Source organism: Benincasa hispida, chromosome 9 (assembly GCF_027475165.1).
Source record: "Benincasa hispida cultivar pf3 chromosome 9, pf3_genome.v1.1, whole genome shotgun sequence".
In the NCBI taxonomy this organism is placed as follows: domain Eukaryota; kingdom Viridiplantae; phylum Streptophyta; class Magnoliopsida; order Cucurbitales; family Cucurbitaceae; genus Benincasa; species Benincasa hispida.
In genome coordinates this window covers 50,865,403-50,881,860 of record NC_143486.1, presented here as the reverse complement: position 1 = coordinate 50,881,860, position 16,458 = coordinate 50,865,403, and the positions used below count along the sequence as shown (strand labels likewise).

The 16,458-nt window shown below is 37.3% G+C and overlaps 1 protein-coding gene across 2 annotated transcripts; it reads left to right on the top strand.

The window, feature by feature from the left end:
• Positions 1–6,042: 6,042 nt before the first annotated feature.
• Positions 6,043–10,724, top strand: LOC120085450 (uncharacterized). Of its 2 annotated transcripts, XM_039041410.2 has the most exons (3): positions 6,043–8,492; positions 8,614–8,643; positions 10,335–10,724. In XM_039041410.2, exon 1 carries the CDS (start codon positions 6,314–6,316, stop codon positions 8,453–8,455), a length of 2,142 nt encoding a protein of 713 aa, XP_038897338.2. In that variant the 5' UTR covers positions 6,043–6,313; the 3' UTR covers positions 8,456–8,492; positions 8,614–8,643; positions 10,335–10,724. The 2 variants fall into 2 exon arrangements, with proteins under 2 accessions (XP_038897338.2, XP_038897335.2); XM_039041407.2 differs by having other exon boundaries at positions 6,043–8,643.
• Positions 10,725–16,458: the final 5,734 nt, after the last annotated feature.

Genomic DNA, 16,458 nt, shown 5'->3' with positions numbered 1-16,458 from the left:
CAAAGAGGATTGAGTGGCAAGTCTGAGAACTACAAAAAAAGGCACAACATTAATAAAAACTACCTCGTCAAGTATAACCTACTAGGGTTTTCTCATGTTTTTCAGGTAATATCCATTCATTGGCCATAGGAGATCTACTAATTTTAGTGTTAATGTCACTTACTACTTATGCTTATCTTATAATCGTTTATGAATAGTAGGTGTGGGCATATGAGATCATTTCAACGGTTACTGGAAAAGTTGCAACCCGATTCAATAGACATGTCGTACCTTGATTCCTGAGGTGGAAGTGTACATACTCACTCCCAACCAAAACAATTGTGTGAGACGTGTTTGAGTCCATAGAGGTTAGTGTATTACATCACAATTTACTTGGATTTAAGGTGAATGACACATATAACTAACAAATTGTTCGCTATTTTGTGTAGACAAGGATCACACCCACATCATTGATCATATTCCATAAGGAGAGGCAGTTTAGGGACACTAGGGTCGATGAACGACCCATATACAAGCGCATTGATGTCAAGACGATATCTTCAGAGACACATAGATCACACCATGATGAGGATTCTCGTAGTCACTCCAATGACTACAAGAGTCACGAGCATCACACCCACGAGCCAGAACTCAATGAGCATCAATCTCACGAGCTCCCTACCAATGAGCGTGAGATTCACCCTCTTTAGAACGAGTCTCACGACCTCCCCACTGATGAGCATGTGCCCTTAACTGAGAAGCGATGGTCACTTCGTTTGAATACAGCGCATTCTGAGCCCATGAGAAGTGTGGGCATTCACACATCGCTCTGTGACATAAATCAAAGAGTGGCTACGATGGACCGTAAATTGGATGATGTATAGTGAGACTGAAAAGATGTGAAGTCTGACTTGAGTGTCTTTCAAGCTGAAGTACAAACAATCACCAGTCTACTGCGGTCATTGTGTCAGGTACGTAATATCATCTTAAACTTATTCTAATATAAATCTATATCATGTTGTATTTGACCTAACATACTTTATAAATTATATAGGGTTTATGCATGGAGTCCATCGAGACTATTGACCCCATTCCTCCACATTCCATTGAGACTCGTGACCCAACCCCTCCAGCAGCCACTGAGTCCCATGACCTAGAGTTTCAGGACCCCATTCCTCTACCCACCACTGAGACCAACACAATGGAGCCTGAGTCATGTGACCCCATTCCTCTATCAACCACCGAGATCCAGAACCCCATTCCTCCACCTTCTACGGAGCCTGTAAATTGTGAGGGGGAACAGAGATGGACAAGTAGGAAGAGGAAGCCAACAGAACCATACACCTCTCCAGTTGACACGGTAAGAGCAATTGGAAAAAAGCATAAATATATTTAGCTCGATGAATGTCCGATTGACATTGCCCCTTACGACCTGACACACGTTATTCCAGAGGATTTAATGAATGAGTTCATGGTCTATCTGAACAGCGTGGACATGGGTCCTCATTGGCCAGGGAATGAAGTCCTATTCAGAACGAATTGCATGATGAAGGAGTTGTTCCAAGAGCTAACATGTGATAGTGATTGGGTTGAGGACGATGTAAGTTACCATCCCTTATTACATTTATATGCTTGTTAATTACTATTCTCATTCTTTGACTTAACTTGCAAACTACAGGTTCTCGATTCTTTATTCGTGTTTCTCCGATGGAAGTTTATTAGTCGACATAAGATATGTGCTCATCGGTTCACGACATTGCCACATGGCATATTGGTATATATTATATTGGGTTTAAATTTTAATGTACAATTTTGCATTATTGATATACACTTGAACCTATTGTTATCTATTTTGCAAAGTCACTTGAACCTTTGTAAGGATATGAATTAAATGTTATGTTGTGTTATGTTTTGTATCGCTTATACACACTACTGATGGATGAATATCATACAAGCTCATGTTGCCATAAACTTATGAGGATAAAAATGGAATGCTATCTTTATCTATTGCGCTAATGAATGAATGAATGATGTTCTATATGCACTCAAGTGCTTTACGATAAAGACATTTTATATGATACTACGTTATAAGTGTATGCGTTGATAGTGATATGCTCGTAGTATGCGATGAAGTAGTGCGTGTCCAAGTTTCCTTGCGCTAAAACCAAGTATAATTCTAATGCAAGTTTTTCAGAGTGATCCGAGGTCAAACACGAGGATTGTTGTTGTTAAATGCGATACTTATGTGATACATGCGACTGGTTTTAATAATGAATAAAGAATTTTGGTTTGTACAGAAATATAAATTGCGCTAAAAGTAAAAATGCATTGATAAAGTAAAATGCGTTGTAAAGTAAAGATGCGTTGATAAAGTAAATTCCTAAACTACTATGATACATGATACATGATACATGATACATGATACTGAGGTCAAGAACTGACTGTGAAGTTGTACAAAAGTATCGATGAATGCGATGACAAGTCTTATGGATGAAGTAGAAAGAGAAAGAGTAAAGAGTAAAAACATTGCAAGTTTGTCAATCGCGTTAAGGACGCAACTAAGGTTCCGCTTTCCCTTGGCTTACACCTCTCGGTGATCGGCCGCATTCCCATATGTCTATGGTGAAATAGAGAAGAACGTGATGAATGCAAGGTTGTTTCCATCTCTGAAAATACTTCTTGTTTTAGTTAACGCATTCTTTCAACCTTCTCTCGATAGGCGGAATAACATCTTCACTTCTGCTCTCACAGGTGAAGATACAGTCGAGCATACTTTAGCTAAACTTAATTGATTCCTTGACACATATTTGACTTACTTACTTAATTCTCGCTTTTTACCCTGGGGATTAAGAACACATCATGGAGAAAATGGATGATAAATGTATGGAAAGAGACAGAGAGATGATAATGATGGCAATGATAACATTTCATTCTAAAATTAAGCATTTGATACATGTTTGTGGATGAGGGATTAAAGATGATGAATATAGAAAATGAATTAGAGAATATAAACAAATACGGAAAGAGTGCCAAAGTCTTGACACAGATCCCGATCGGAGACTTGTGCTTGCCCGCGTGTGGTGGAGAGGAAAGCTTCCCTCTTAGGCTTGCTTTCCCACATATGACCTCTCAGCCACAGATACTTGTGCTTGCCCGGTAGAATTGATCTTTTGCACAGAGCTTCAGCTTCGGGAATCGGAAGAATTCTTTGCTTGGAGACTCACCTCTCGGCCTTGTCTCGTCGTTCTCCTGAATTTACTCTGTAAGTCGTTTCAGACCAGCCTCTCTCCCCTTTCAAAATATCTCTCTATGTATATTTCCCCAGCATCTGTATCTGTATGTATCTCTTTCAACGAATTTGAAGAAGCTATTTATAGGCGAGACCTTGGCTCTTTGAATTTGTGGTCCCCACTTCTAATTATGGTAGTTCTTGAAATGGCGGAATGGAAAATTCCTTTCTGTTTCAGATCAATCCGTCAGAATTGCACAACTAAAAGTTGTACACTTGACAGAATCGTCCGCGAATGCATTGCTCTTCACATCTTCGATCTATCGCCGCATGTGGTGTTGTTTTTTTATTACCACATGTGGTTGAAATGCGTTGATCGCTAAAGCTCTTGATCGATTGTCTCATGCACCGTCAGTGCGTTGATCATCTCTTCATTCTTGATTGGTGGGCGCATGCGATGTAGATGCGTTGTACATTTTGTCTTCAAGCCATTAACGCATGCGGTAACCTATTTCTTGCAAAACAGAGACTGAAACATTCTATTTCGCCATCGCAATGGTGTTAGTGGGTGTGTTTATGACATTTCATAATTTTCGTACTGCTTAGCCAATTCTTATACTATCGACGCAACTTTCTTTTCTTTTTGCTGCAATATCTAAATAAAATAGCATAAATAACTTGTATTTCTATAAGTTATCAACCTCCAAGGTCCAGATAGCTTGTTTGAGGCCATATGTGGGAAAACCATGGAAAAAGCTGCTAAAGTATGTGAGAAAGAGCACACATATGTCGATTACGTGCTCAGACTGGTACCTGAACATCATCCCGGATGGGTAGATGTTTATTACATCTATAGCCTAGTCAACTACAAGCAACATTGGTTTTTGTTGGTCGTGGACATGAATATCGAACGCATCCTTTTGTATGACTCACTGCCCAAGTACATCAAAGCGAAATATCTGCTAAAATTCATCGCGCCCTTATGCTTTACTCTCCCTTCATTGGCACAATTCTGCAACCTGTATGATGCAAAGCCCGACCTTGCAACCAGTCCTTGGAAGATGAGTTGTATCAATAAAGGTGCCCTACAAGGGAATACACTAGACTGTGGGATATTCAGTCTCAAGTACTTTGAGTACTTGGTGACCGGGTCGAGTATGGAGAGCTTACGACAAGATAAGATGCATGATTTCAGGTTGCAATATGGTATCGAGTTATGGGCAGATCAATTTTTTTATTAAGGCAAAACAATTTTTCTATGTAAATTTTCACATTATTTTGACATTATTTATATGAATTTTTATACCATCTATTTGAATTTTGACATTAATTGTAAGTCTGACATTATTTTTATTAGGGCTTTCCATGTGAATTTTGACACTATTTGTAAATCTATATCATCTATAAAGTCACCAATTTTTTTAGTATTGTCAAGTATCATGTAACATGCACCGAGTATATAGTAATCAACTATCTATATAGTCAATGTTTATCGAGTATTGTTGAGTATCGTGTAACGAGTATATCTTAACGAGTATTGAGTATCGAGTATTTATTAGAACGTCTCTACATTACACCGAGTATATAGTACATGTAAATCAACCATCTATATAGTCAATATTTATCAAGTATTGTCGAGTATCGTACAGAGCACCAAAGGATTAATCAAACGCCTTCAAATGGGTTTTGAATTCAAAATAATCGAGTATAAAATAATCGAGCATAAAGTATGACGTTGATATGATCGAGTATACACGTGTCAATTACAGTCGTATCGAGTGACTATGAAACTGGGTATAGAGAAATTTAAATAAAATTTGAATTAATTCAAAAACTATTTTCACATAAAAAAAATGAGGAATATATTATAGAAAGAATTAAATTATTAAAAATATTTGGAGGAAAATACACATAATTATATATAATGGCTTTTGGATGTAGTTCTATAATATAATTTTGTTATTTAATATTAAATACTACTACTTTTTTTTTAAACGATATTACTACTGACTACTATTTATAACACATTCTTAATTATATGAATATATTTAACTTTGTGAAATTAATACCTTGGTAGTATTTTGGAGCAACCTTAACATTTTCTTCATAACTTTTAATCCTATGCCTTTTTTAAAATGTTATATTATTATATTAATAACGAATTACATATATTTTTTGTCTTAAAATCTCCTTGTTTAAACAAATTTAAAAGACAATAAATATTTGAGGAAAGAAAAACGCCTTCAAACAGGTTTTGAATTCAAAATAATCGAGTATAAAGTAATCGAGCATCGAATATGATGTTGATATGATCGAGTATACACGTGTCGATTTCAGAAGTATCGAGTGACTATAAAGTTGAGTATCGAGTGACCTTCAAACGGGTTTTGAATTCAAAATGATCGAGTGTAAAGTAATCGAGCACTGAATATGACGTTGATTTGATCGAGTATACACATGTTGGTTGCAGTCGTATCGAGTGACTATGAAGCTGGGTATCTCAAACAGGTTTTGAATTCAAAATAATCGAGTATAAAGTAATCGAGCATCGAGTATAATGTTGATATGATCGAGTATACACGTGTCGATTGCAGCTGTATCGAGTGACCATGAAGCTAGGTATCGAGTGACCGTGCATCAAAGAACGTGTGATGAGCCATCGAGGATCGAGTAAATTCGTATTGGCAGGCGCTGGGATGCATCTCAGGGATGAATCGGTAAAATTGTACTTATAATATAAGTAGAATGTCACTTTCCATTCCTTTTCTTATAAGAATGTCATTTTTCGAGACAATCCGTAAAAAAAAAAAAAACCACATTATAACGACGGAGTTTAGCAAATGAGAAAGTCGTTACAAGAAGATGATGAGGGAGAAATTGCCAGGATTTCCACGCGCGATTTAAGATTAGGGTTTCTTTCTCTCTTCTCTCTCTTTTTTCAGCTGCTCTTCTTCCCTAATTGGGGATTCGATCTCCGAGTTTTAACTTCCTCTTCCTTACTTTGAAATTCGTTTCCTAACTGCTTCCATCGGCTTTCTGATTTTGCCTGCATTCAATTTCTGAATTTGAATGAATCTCTAGAGGGGGTTGTTGAAGAAGGTAGAAATGGATGAAAGTGAGGGTGAGTTCGGTGAGGGTGTGGATCAGATTGATCAGTTTCATCGGAACGAGGCCATTTCAGCCGTTGCTGATGATGGTTTCTTGGGCGAAGATGAGGATGAATACGAGGACTTGTATAACGATGTTAATGTTGGGGAAGGGTTCCTTCAGTCGTTGAGGAAGAACGATGATTTGGGATTCAAAACCGAGGAGCCCAAGATGGAGCCTCCTGCACCTGTACCACCCAGTTCCGGTGCTTCCATACCTGGTGTTGGTGGAGGTGCGACTGAAGTTGCTGGTTTAGGAGATGGTGGGCACAGTGTTTCGGACAGAGTAACCGAGGGTTACAATCAGATTCCAGATATAAGAGCGAATGAGATGGCTATCAGAGGTGGGGCGGGACCGGGGCCGCCTGTAGGCGGCGGAGGTGGGATTAGGGTTGAATTAGGGCAAGGGAGTAAAACCAATGAGTTGGAGGAGCGAAGCAATAATAACATAGCTGCGCATCAGGCTCCGCAGCAGCAACAGCCACAGCTGCAGGCGCAGCCACAGCCGCAACACCACCACCAACCACCTCAGAGCGGAGTCTTAGGAAATCCTGGGAGTGTAGAAAATGAAGGTTTGCTAAGGCAAGGAGGTGGAGTAAATGTAAATGGGGTTGGTGGAAATGGGTTCGGTAACATGGGGAGTGCAGGGGGAGGTGGTGGTGGAACGATTTTGTTTGTTGGTGATTTACATTGGTGGACTACAGATGCGGAGCTGGAGGCAGAACTCTGTAAGTATGGTCCGTTGAAGGAGGTCAAGTTTTATGACGAGAAAGCCAGTGGAAAATCAAAGGGCTATTGCCAGGTTGAGTTTTATGATCCTTCTGCTGCCACAGCTTGCAAGGAGGGAATGAATGGGCATATTTTTAATGGACGTCCATGTGTTGTTGCATATGCATCACCCTTTAGTGTTAAGAGGATGGGAGAAGCCCAAGTGAATAGGAACCAACAGATGTCCCAAGCTACTAATCCTCAAGCAAGGAGGGGTCCTAATGATGCTGTAGGTAAAATTGGTGGAAGTAACATTGCAACCGGTGGTAACTATCAAGGTGGTGATAACAATAGAGGTTCTGGGAGAGGTAATTGGGGAAGAGGTAATGCACATGGAATGGGAGGTCGAGGACCAGCTGGTCCAATGAGGAGTAGGGGTGGTGGGATGGGTGGCAGAGGTATAATGGGAAATGGTGGAAACGGATTTGGACAAGGAATTGGTGCTGCCCCTCCTTTATTACATCCGCAATCAATGATGGCCCAAGGTTTTGATCCATCTTTTGGTGCACCTATGGGAAGAATGGGCACATATGGTGGTTTTCCTGGAGCTCCGGCTCCCCCTTTCTCTGGAATTTTATCGTCCTTTCCTCCTGTTGGGGGTGTTGGCCTTCCTGGTGTAGCTCCTCATGTGAACCCAGCATTTTTTGGAAGGGGTATGCCTATGAATGGAATGGGCATGATGCCAACATCGGGTGTTGATGGACCTAATATGGGAATGTGGTCTGATCCTAGTATGGGTGGATGGGGCAGTGAAGAACATGGTGGTGGGAGAGCTGACGAGTCTAGTTATGGAGAAGAAGCTGGTTCTGACCAGCAATATGGTGAAGGCAGTCATGACAGAGGGGCATGGGCAAATTCAACAAAGGAGAAAGATAGAGGCTCCGAAAGGGACTGGTCACAGTCTTCTGATAGAAGGTATCGAGATGATAGAGATGTTGGATATGATAGAGAGAGATCCAAAGAAAAAGATCCGGGGCCTGACCATGATTGGCCAGATAGGAGGCCACGTGATGATAGAGATATAGGGCGTGAAAGGGATAAAGATAGGGACCGAGATAGGGATAGAGAACGATCTCGAGATTATGAGCGTGGTCATCATGACCGTGATCGTGAACGTGACAGAGATCGTGACCGTGATAGGTACAAGGAAGATAGGGATAGATATTCTGATCATCATAGGTACAGAGACCGGGAACCAGAGCATGAGGAGGATTGGGAAAGGGGACGGTCATCAAGGACGCATAGCAAGTCCCGATTATCACAAGAAGAAGAAAATCGTTCTAGAACAAGGGATGCTGATTATGGGAAGAGGCGGAGGCTTACTTCTGAATAGTTGAATCATTCAGCATACATGCTTTAAACTTTATAGAGTATGGCTTTCCATGTTCATTTGGGTTCTCTCTTCGATGTTTTGGGCTCTTTGATTCATCATTACCTTTTTTGCCTATGCTGTTTATTGTCTGAACTCCGGCATATGTCTTCTACCTACAGGAGCGCAGTCTGATTTGGTGCAGAAAAAAAGTAAGCTCATACAATTCATTCTCTTTTACTAATTTTTCAAAATTAAATTCTGGTAGATTTGCAGGCTTTGTTTGGTACACTTGTGACGTTCTAACGTGTTTTAATATGGTCATGCTAATTGATGCACTTGTTCAAAACTTACTCTGTTGATGCTCTAATAAAATTTCTTCTTTCCTATATTTAAAAAAAAAGTGTTGCAGCGATGGTAGATTTTTGGTTCTTAGAATGAATATCATTGTTGATTTTATCACCATAGTTGTACCTTCTATTGTTTGGTATTATTTATCAACCTCATTTTTCAACACTAGTTTTGTATTTCCATTTCATAATTGTAAAAGGTTAGCATTCGTTGATGCTATGCTAGATTAAGATACTAAAGATATGGACTCATCAACATCTACATTTTCTAAAATAATAGTAAAAAAATTAGGCATAGACATGATTAGGAACTTTGGACACTTCTATTAGATTTTTTTATTATATTTTTCATACATTTGAATGATTTTCACATTAAAATTTAAAAGTATGTTTTACTTCATGATATTTAGTTTTGAAATATTATGTGAAAGAAATGATGAAATATATGCCACACTTTATGAGGTTGGGAAAAGTCAAAGGGGGTGTTTGGATCAGTGAATTGAGTTATGAAGTCTAGAGTTAATATGTTGAAGCTAAGAAATTTGTGTGGGGTGCAAAGTTGTAAGATGAAGTTTCTCAATAAAGGTGCAAAATAGAGGAATAGAAGAAGATTGAGTTCCTCGATTAATGTGCAAACTTAGTTATTTAACACCAACTCATGAAGTTGGTAGGCAAAAAAACCTCCCAAGAGGTGAACATAGATTTGTTCTGGAAAATTTGTCATGATTCTTATTTCTAATGTCATCTCTAAAAATGTAAAAGTTCTAGATTAGACTAATTAGTTTCTCCAACTCTAAGAAGATCTAGAGGGCCAATTTAGTTCGACTTGGATAGAAGGGAGCGTTCTCTAACTCTAGTAAGATCTAGAGGGCCAATTTAGTTTGACTTGGATAGAAGAGACCCTAGTGATGTTTGGGTGGGTCCTTATTAGGTTTCATGTTTCTCTTTGGGTCTTGACTTCAAAGTTTCTTTTTGTAACTATTTTATCATCACTATTTTGCTTGATTGGTCCCCTTTTCTTTTGAGGGGTCCCGTTTGTTGTAAGGTTGGTTTTTTTTGTATTCTCTTATATTCTTTCAGTATTTCTCAGTGAAAGTATTTTGTTTAAAATAAATAATTAAAATAAAATAAAATAATCACCCGGCTACATTGTTCATGCTTCATAGGGTTCCATGCTCCTCCCTTACCGTTTGAATTTTGTTCTCACTGGGTAACCTTGGTTGTATTATGTTTTTCCTTATGTACCTAAATAAAGAATGAGTTGCTCAATTCTTTTGTTTGAACTTATGTGCTTATTTTCATTTTCTGAGGCTCCATTCTTTCTCACTTTTATCTGTTCTGGGGATGAAGTTTCATTTCATCTAAACATAACATTTTGAGTTAATTCTATTTTAGATTTTCGATGTCAAATCTGTCTCATCTACTCTCAGTTGCCAATAATTATCTAGATAGATTTTTGTAGCTTTATGTTGATATACTAATTACCAATAGGAGAGCACGCCATTAACTTTGTTTCTGATTGGAAGTGCCTCTCGTTTTTTGTTTTTTTGTAGCTTAAAAGGATATTTGATAGTGAGGATTTCTTTCAGTGGAACAAAAGTTGGTTTGGGGACAGCAACGGGGGCTTTTAAATTCTCGTCTGCATAGAGAGAACCCATGCATGGCAATGCCTTCTCGCTCTATTAATTTGATAAAGAAACTTCTTGGTTAAAACTTCTCACGTTTCTTTTGAATGATGTTTCTTCTTGACTTCTTGGCACTTGATGATATTGATATTCTTGTTGTAATGGCTAAATATTGCTGGAGTCTTAGTCATGTCTGAATGTTTTCAGACATGTAATGGCTTACTATGTTGTTAGAGTATCTTAGCCTGGAGGATGTTGTATTGTGCGTTATTCTGTGTTATGAGCTGTTGTATCATATATTCACACCTCTTTCCATTCCTTCTTGTTTTCTTTGATACCACACCTTAGTCATTCTATTGTGAAGATGTAGAGCTAACCATTCTTTTAGAGCTGTTTCTTTACCCTTTAGAGGTTGTATGTACCTGTTACCAATTCACTAAATGTAGTTCTCAAAGGTTGTTTGTACTCATACTTGTAGTTCATTGGTTGTATGTACAAAATTCTTGTATGTACATGTTCTCAGATGACTAGATGTAGTTTCAGAGGTTGTATATAACACTGTACTTGTATGAACTTGTTACCAATTCCCTCTAGAGATGTAGTCATGGATATCAGTTCCTGGAAAGCTGTTTATATAGCTTGCCTTTTGTATGGACATTTGTTTGGTTATTTGACAGGGTTCTTTTGTTCCATACTTGATGAAATTGTGTCCTAATATCAACTAGTCTTTGATTTCCTTGTAAGTATCAAGTTGGTGTAAAGATTATCACATCTGTTAGGCATGCTTTCTGGGGAAATGTGTTTTTAAGCGACCCTTCTCAATTCTCTTGTTAGATGTTTTTATTTATTTATTTATTTATTATTATTATTATTATTATTATTATTTTGGTGAAGGCAGAAAGAAATTTAGTTGAATACTTGTTTGGTGTTCTCTTATCTGTTTAAAATTTTTTGAGCTGTTTAGGAGTTGAATCCGAACTTCTTGGTTGTTCGAATGTTAGTTGAGTTCTATTAATGTTTGCCATAATTTTTCAAAAGGCAACCAACAAAAGGTTTGATCAAAGGTTAATAATTTTATTTTAAATAATAATTTGTCTGACTACTAGTATTTTAAAAGGTATGTGAAATATATCGAATGGATACATCTCTAATTATCTAATCAGAGTTTTGATATCTAATTAGAGTTTTGAAAGTTTGTTGTGTTTGATAGATAGAAGCTTGTTTTCTAAAATTTAAAATTTCTAATGCAATTACCTCTTTAGTTCAGTTATGGGTGTTCATATTTGGCTACCTTGATATGCGTAAGGATTGTTTATAACATTTATCAATTTGAATTCTTGTGTGTATGTAATTTACATATCTGGTTTAGTACTGCATCTATAAATTTCTGCTATTGCTGACGAGGATTGCTTAGGTGAAGACGAAGATGAGTATGAGGACCTGTACAATAATGTTAATGTTGGGGAAGGGTTTCTTTAGTCTTTGAGATATGAAAAAAGGAGCTGAAGATCGAGGCTGCTTCCATTGCAGCTCCCTCTCCCAACTTGAGTGCTTCGATATATCTAGTGTTGGCGGTGCTACGGCTGAAGTTGCTTGCCCAAGAGATGGTGGCCTGAGCCTTAAGGGTTGGTGTTACAACTAGGCTTGGCAATGGGATTGGGGGGTGCGTCCCCTCTCGGCCCCGTGAGGGAAATCCTCCCCCATCCCTGCCCTCTTCGGGGAAACGGGGTCCTCGCAGGGCCCATTCCCCGTTTTCCCGCGGGAAATCCCCTACTAATTTCTCGCGAGGATTTTCCATTTTTTTAATTAAAATTTTATTTAAAATATGATTAAAATTTGGACATGACTTTTGGGCTTGGATTTAGAATTTAGATATTTAATATTGTACTCTACAACATAAGTCTATACATTATAAACATACATATAAATAAGTTATTTTATATATTATAAATACATATTTATAAAATATTAAAAATATAAATATATCAAATTGGGGTTGGAGTAGGGATATCGTCCCCACCTTGTCCCCGAATGGAGTCTCGAAAAATTTCCTTGGTTTGATCCCATCCCCAATCAAATCGAGGATTTCCTGTCTCGATCGGGGTGGGGTCCTTCAGGGAATTTTGCCAATCCTAGTTACAACTAGATTTTTGATTTAAAAATGAATGAGATGGGACTGTCGGTGGGAAGTGGAGGTCGATTTAGCGCAAGAGAGTAAATTTAATAAGTTAGAGGAGAGAAGTAGCAATAACGTACTTGAGCATCCAAGGAGCAGCTTTAGCAAATGCGGGAGATTTAGAAAATGAAGGAGGTTTGCTTAGGCAAAATGGTGGAATGCATTTGAATGGTAGCGGTATTCGTGGGTAGGGTTGAAAAGACTTTTTAGACCTAATTCAATTGTTCAGGTTGTTAATTTCTTCAATCAAATAACCCTTATGAAACATTTAGATTTAATTATTTTCAAGTTAATATTATTTAAATTTTTGTTCTAAAAAGAAACAAGATATAATACGTAAAAATTTGATTTAATTATTTTCATATATTAAATCAAGAATAGCAACTCAATTTCAATTTTTATAATGATTTTTTTTCTAAAGTGATAAAAAAAAGTTCTTATATATGTATATAATTGCATTATAAGTAAAAGAAAAATATAATAAGTTCAGGTTGGTTTAGGTTATTTTAAATGAACCCATAAACTAATTCAATCCACAAAATTTTTGTTTATTTGAACCCAAACGATACAGGTTGGGTTGTGTAGATGGGGTGTTTTTAACATCTCCACCATTAGAAATGGATTTGGTAATGTTCGGAGTGGAGGGGATGTGACGGGGGAACGTTTTTGTTTGTTGGTGATTTGCATGTAGACTACAGATGCAGAACAAGAGGCGGAACTCTGTTAAAGTATGGTCCGGTGAAGGAGGTCAAGTTCTTTGATGAGAAAGCTAGTGCAAAGTCAAAAGGGAGTTGTGAAATTTAATTTTATTGTCCATCTACTGCTACGGCCTGCAAAGAGGGAATGAATGGGCATATTTTTAATGGATGGCCATGTGTTGTTGCCTTTTCATAAATTGGTGGAAGTAACATTGCAATGGGTGGTAATTATCAGAGTGGTGATAATAGTAGAGGTTCTGGGAGATAGAGGGCCAGTTGAGCTAATGATGAATAGAGGAGGTGGGATGGGTGGCAGAGGTATAATGGAGAAGGGTGGCAATGGATTTTGGGGGGGGGGGTGTTGGCCTTTGACCAGCATGGAAAAGACTTGTTGCAGAGTCCTTTCTGACCATAAAATAAAGGTTATAATAATCGACCTATACTGTTTATACTACTTAGTAGTACAAGTGATAAGACTGGGTCGATGCATAAGGAAGCACGAGATTTGTTTCACGAACCGATTTTCTAATTAAAGAGGTTATTGGGAGGGGGGCTGGTGCAGATAGAGTAAGTGCGGAAAATAAGGATACAGGGTAAATGTAACTTCAAATTGGATATGTTTAGTCTATGAGCGATTGATAATCCAATGCAATTCAATCATTGAATCTTAAAATTAAACATATATTTGATTATCAAGTACACATTGACTTACTCAACTCAAGGGATAGCCAAATTGTTGGAAAAGCCGAGCAAGCATCTTAACTATTAATCAAAGCTAATGCTCCAATTAAACTAAATGTTTTTGTCCTACTGTTGAAAATTAAACATGTTTTAATTTCATGAGTTATAGATGAATTAATTTATGAGAGTTGGCAAAATTAAACGATGAGAGTTAATTAAGTTTATTTAAGAGTTTCATGTACATAAGTATGAGAGTTTCATGCATTAAAGTATTGAGGTTAATATGGGTTTTTATGTATTTAAGTGTGAGAGCTATGGACCCATGAGAATCCTATAAATAAGATTTTTTTATATTGTAAAACATCCAAGTGTATAGAGAAGAATATACAAAGAGTTAAGTTTGAAGAGTCTATAAAATAAAAATGAAATTGTTTTCTCTCAAACATTCCTTTGTTAGTTACTTATTTGTGAGTGTCCATCATACGCTTCCAACAAAGTGGTATTAGAGCTTGAGTACGAAGTTCTCAAAACAAGAATTGTTTTTGCAAACGGAAAATAACAATTTGGTTCCCTTCCAAGTGCCTCGATTTATGAAAGAAGGTGTATTCATATGAAAGCTAAACTTGATTCACAATATGTATGAGACATTGTTATTAATGGTTATGAAGAACCAGAATGTGATATGGCTTTAAATCAAGCTCAACGAGAAGCTTTGCAAAATACAAGAAAGAAAGACCAAAAGGCTCTCACCATTATTCATCAAGTCATTGTCGATCCAAATTTTGAGAAGATTTCTAGAACAACTACTGCACATCAAGCATGACAAATTTTGGAGAATACTCACAAAGGAGTAGATCGAGTCAAGAAGGTTCGCCTCCAAAAATTGAGAGATGATTATGAATCACTACATATGAAGGAGCCTAAAACGATTTCAGATTATACTTCAAGATTGCTAGTAGTAAATGAAATGGAAAAAATTATGGTGAGACAATAAATGATGAGCTAGTAGAAAAGATACTTCGTTCATTGGATGAAAAGTTCGATTTCATCGTTGTAGCTATTGAAGAATCAAAGGATTTGAGTACAATGTCCGTTGATCAACTTATGAATTTTTTACAAGTCCATGAAGAGAAGCTTTTCATGTTACAGTTGAGAGATAAAGAAGATAGCCAAGAAAAAGACAATCGAGGTCGAGGACGTGGTAACAATCATGGACGTGGTGATTTCAGAAGTCGAGGTCAAGGAAACCATTGTCAAAGAAAATTTGATGAGAGTAATTCAAACTCAAATTCATCAAAAGGTCGTGGAAGATAAAATTATTCGAGGTCAAATGGAGAACGATCAAATAATGAAAGAAGGTACGATACAAGATAGGTTGAATGTTATAACTGTCATAAATTTGGCCATTATTCTTGGGAATGTAGAAATAAAGTTGAAGAAAATGCAAATTATGTTGAGAAAGACGAAAAAAGTAGCAAATCATCTTTGCTTCTAGCACACAAAGGTGAAGAAGCATGTGAAAATAGTTGGGATTTGTGTCCTAAATCTTTTGTCATAGTTTGTAAGCTTTGAATAAACATATTGTCGTTAATAAAATAAGTGTAATTTTATAAGCATATACTCAATCCAATAAACTATGATCCTAGGTTATTTCATGTAATTTAAACAAGTATATAGAGACATACAAGTGGATCTTGTTTAAATAATAACCTAAACGGTCTGTAGTAGATGGATAAGACTAGATATCTTATCCTAGTGACACTATGGATACAGTCCGCTTTGTAGGTGTTACAAGTATTGTAAAGTACTACAGATGATCTGATCCTGATCATTCATGTAGAGACACGTGAGCGAGGATATCCTATACAAAAAGTTTGTATAAGACCGGACCACGAAATGATTAGTCTCTTTATGTAACGCCATTAATAATAGAGACTTACATTTCACTAGAATGACCATAGGTGACATGACCCGAATCCTGAGTGAGTTATAAACTCCTACTCATGAAGGCAGTCATTTGATTTGTATGGGTGAGAGTGGCCAGATTGCCAACTCAATAAGCTTACCATTTTGGGGATTAGTCTGACTGGGGAGCTGAGAACATAGCTACACGAGACGGAATTCACTCCTTCCTCGATGCAGGGGCAAGTATATAAATTGCTCCCTTATGGGTTGATTTTGGGACTTGAACATAGTGACCACACCTTCTCCTGGCCTGAGAGGGACTTAGTCATAGTTGGACTATGACTTATTGTTCATTAGAGGAATCAATGGTACTTAAAGAGTTAGATGTAACTACAGGGACAAAATGGTATTTTTGGCCTAGCTGTATTTACGAGCAATTTGTGAAGGGTCATCGCACTGTTGATTAGTTATATCTAATGGACACAGAAATATATTTGTAGTACGAATAGTGCAGCTGTCAGTCTTTAGTGGAATGACCGACAGTTAATGGATGTTGGATAATTTAATTAAATTTAATTAAAGAGTTTAATTA

Excerpts from the sequence above, each read along its gene's own strand:
- LOC120085450 (XM_039041410.2), top strand. The coding sequence starts at position 6,314 with ATGGATGAAAGTGAGGGTGAGTTCGGTGAGGGTGTGGATCAGATTGAT.